This window comes from Drosophila erecta, unplaced genomic scaffold (assembly GCF_003286155.1).
Source record: "Drosophila erecta strain 14021-0224.00,06,07 unplaced genomic scaffold, DereRS2 tig00000092-arrow-pilon, whole genome shotgun sequence".
Lineage (NCBI taxonomy): Eukaryota > Metazoa > Arthropoda > Insecta > Diptera > Drosophilidae > Drosophila > Drosophila erecta.
The window spans coordinates 7,210,651-7,213,757 of record NW_020825207.1 but is presented as its reverse complement, the minus strand read 5'-3'; the positions used below and the strand labels follow the sequence as shown (position 1 = coordinate 7,213,757).

Below are 3,107 nucleotides of genomic sequence, written 5' to 3'. Positions count from 1 at the left end.
ACGGGCACGGACACTAGTGCATGGCGGGCAGGAAAAGGAGCAGCAGGTAATAAAATAATAAAATTCTGTTTTGATTTTTGCCTTCCTTCCCCCGGATTCCCTTGAACATTGCTTCAAGTACGATGACGTACACGTGCCCAAAATAAGCAACAGCTTGCTAACAGCATTTGGATGCCTATATGCAAAGCAGCGGGTGGAAGCCAACAAAAATGTCGACCATCAGATACCCTCTAACTGAGCTAAAGGCAGTGCAAGGTGGCAAATACTTGTGTATCCTATGATTATAGTACACCAATATATTTAAAATCGTTTTAATAAAAATGATCTAACTAGCCAAAATGAAACAGGTAAGTAAAGGGTATTTGCCCGCGTGTAGATAAAAATGTTCAGTTCGTTTTTGTTTGTATTTTTCAATGATTCGCGTGTTATGGCAACCAGTCGGTGAAAAAGCAAGAAGCACATCAAACAGCATACATGGCCTCAGCTCCTGGCATCAGCGAATCCGATGCGATGCTTCTCCATGTCGAACTCAGTATAGTATTTGCCCAAAAACACATCCCCTAGAATCCAGAGGGGTCCACTGGGCGATGGCAGGTCCACGGCAATGAACGCAGAGGAGCAGATCCTTCGATCCTGGTAGATATCCCGAAAGACGTACTCGTGAGACTCCAGGAAAAATCTACGTCCACCCAATGTAAAGGTGATTTTGGGTAGCCCCGCAATGCTCTCGCATGGAACCAGAAACTGTCCAAAGGACGACGGAGTTCCCCCGATGGATTCATTGATGAGTATAGCCTGGTCATAGGGCAATGCCAGGAACGAGGTGCCCGTGTCGATAATCACTTCGCATCCCTGTTGACACAACTCGAGATTCCGAATAACTGCCGAATCCATTTTCACCTGCCAATAGGCGCGATGGCTCACCTGGACATACGTAAAGTTGCCCGTGTAGTAATGGGGATTGGATCCGCCAAAGAAGATGGCACCACCCTCCTTTTCGCCATGTCTGCTGAGGTAAACACTGAATATGGGTTTCGTGAGCAGTCCCTGCTCCATCATGGCATAGAATGGTGGCTTGATGCGCTGCATTGAGATGCTGCGATAGGCCAGGCCAAAGATGCCGTCGAACTTGGCTGCCAAGAAGATGGGACCCGGCATTTCGGTGGCCTCCGCAAAGGTCTGATCGTGAATCTCCAGGCCAGCCACGCGAACGGTGTCGGTGGAAAGGAAGCCAAACAGACTGCCACTGCCATAGTGGATGGCAAAGCGGTCCCCCCTCACCTGGTGACTGGTCGACCGCTTGGCAAAGTAGCGATTGTGCACCCGACAGGCCACCATTCTGGACGCACACGTGGCGGATGGCACCCAGAGATTCGAGGAACCCGTATCGAATATCACCTTGAAGCTCTGCGGCGGCGTACCGATGGTGATGGGGCCAAAGTACTGGGCGTCCAGGTAATTGCTCAGCGGTGTGGCCTTCACCTCCGAGTTCCACTCTCCACGGAAATGGCTGACCTCCTCGGCGTACTTCAAACGCAGCCGGTCCATCCGGATGCCCAACTTCTCGAAGCGATGACGGGCGGAGGGGAAGCGGCGCAGGGGAACGCGGTACAGCTGCAGAGTGCAACTGACCGGAGGTTGAAACTGTACCGGAAGTATGAAGAGCACCGGAAGCAGCGAAACAAGCAGCCACATAATGCTATCAAAAGCACCCGATAACCAAGTAATGTTGAAAACCAGGCGAGTGAGTGCCTCAATAAAATATCAAAGCAATATTGAGCGGAATATGGAAGGCTTTCTTTGTTGTGTAATAAATTGTGTTTAAATATTTCAATTCAATATGCCAAGGTTCCGATTACACATGTGGAGTAGGGCCTGAAGGATAAGACCAGCGGTTACCCTTTATGAAAATACCTTCGGAGGAGCTCATGCACATAATGATATTAAAGAACCACACTTTAAGCACAGGCGAAATGAAATTGCATTGTTTGCGCCTTTAAAATAGGTTTAAGTTTCGTCGCAAAAAAGTCGATGTACCCGATTCATTGAAATAACCGCCCGGCAGCATAAAAATTTCCATAAAAATGTAATTGGAAATGTGAAACGTCTGTGTGGCAGCAGTTTGGAATCGAGCACTGATCGAATGCGTTGCTGTTGCTGGAAAAGAGGACGAGGAAAACCTTTTCAATGCAATGTGAAAAGCGTCTGTAGGTGTTGAGTTTCACTTCAATCGATGTGTGTACTCGACTCGAAAAAAATATAAGTGTGTGCACCGATGACAGGGTCTTCTAATTGTACTTGCTGCCATTCTGGGACTCTGTTTGATTGCACTTTCATTTGTGCACTGCCATTTGCGTAAATGTGTGCTCAATTGCTTGGATACGAATGTCTATCAAAATGTTCACATCGTTCATATTGAAGTTGCTTGAAGCAAACTGCAAGGGTCTTACTCATCACACGTCCGGATGAGCGCCAATTAAAATGCCAACCAACCGGTGTGGATAATGCGACAATAAGAGCGCCTTTAGCAAAGAAGCAAAGAAGGACGACAAATCCCGAAAACCTCTTTGGACGACCTTCTCGTCCTGAAAGCCAGCTGTCAATGGCAGGCCACACCTGCGCTAATGGGCCAGGGAATATGACAATTCCCGGGGCTCCTGCTCCTTGGCCCTATTACTTTCAGCAGAAAGTCGCTGGGGGCTTGGCGGCACAATTAATTAGTGCATTTTCCGCGCCGACTGAGGCTTTTGACCTGGCCCAAAAAGGATTGGCAGAAGTACGAGTGTGGGATCGCACCGTTTAATTGAAGGCGACTTGCTGGGCCCTGGGCAAATAACATTATCGGGTGAATTGAAATTGCATTATGCGCCATTAGGCAAAGCAGGCCCTCATTGAATTAGGCAAACACAATTAAAGTTAAGGGACAAGGCAAAGTTTGCGCTTGTGATTCCGGGTAGCTGTCACTAAAATTCGTCAGTGGGACAGAGTTTAAGTCAAAAGTCATGTCGGTGACAGGAAGTCCTTGAAAAGCTGTCACCGAGTGTCAGGAGCCAAAAGAGAAAACTTGTGTGTGTGGCAACACTTGTTGATTTTTGCTCAAAGAAACG

The 3,107-nt window shown here is 47.9% G+C and overlaps 1 protein-coding gene across 1 annotated transcript; it reads right to left on the bottom strand.

Annotated features, from left to right (window-relative positions):
* Positions 1-273: 273 nt before the first annotated feature.
* Positions 274-1,807, bottom strand: LOC6549334 (lysosomal aspartic protease). The gene has a single exon (XM_001975598.3). The coding sequence runs from the start codon at positions 1,693-1,695 to the stop codon at positions 481-483; it is 1,215 nt and encodes a 404-aa protein (XP_001975634.1). The 5' UTR covers positions 1,696-1,807; the 3' UTR covers positions 274-480.
* Positions 1,808-3,107: the final 1,300 nt, after the last annotated feature.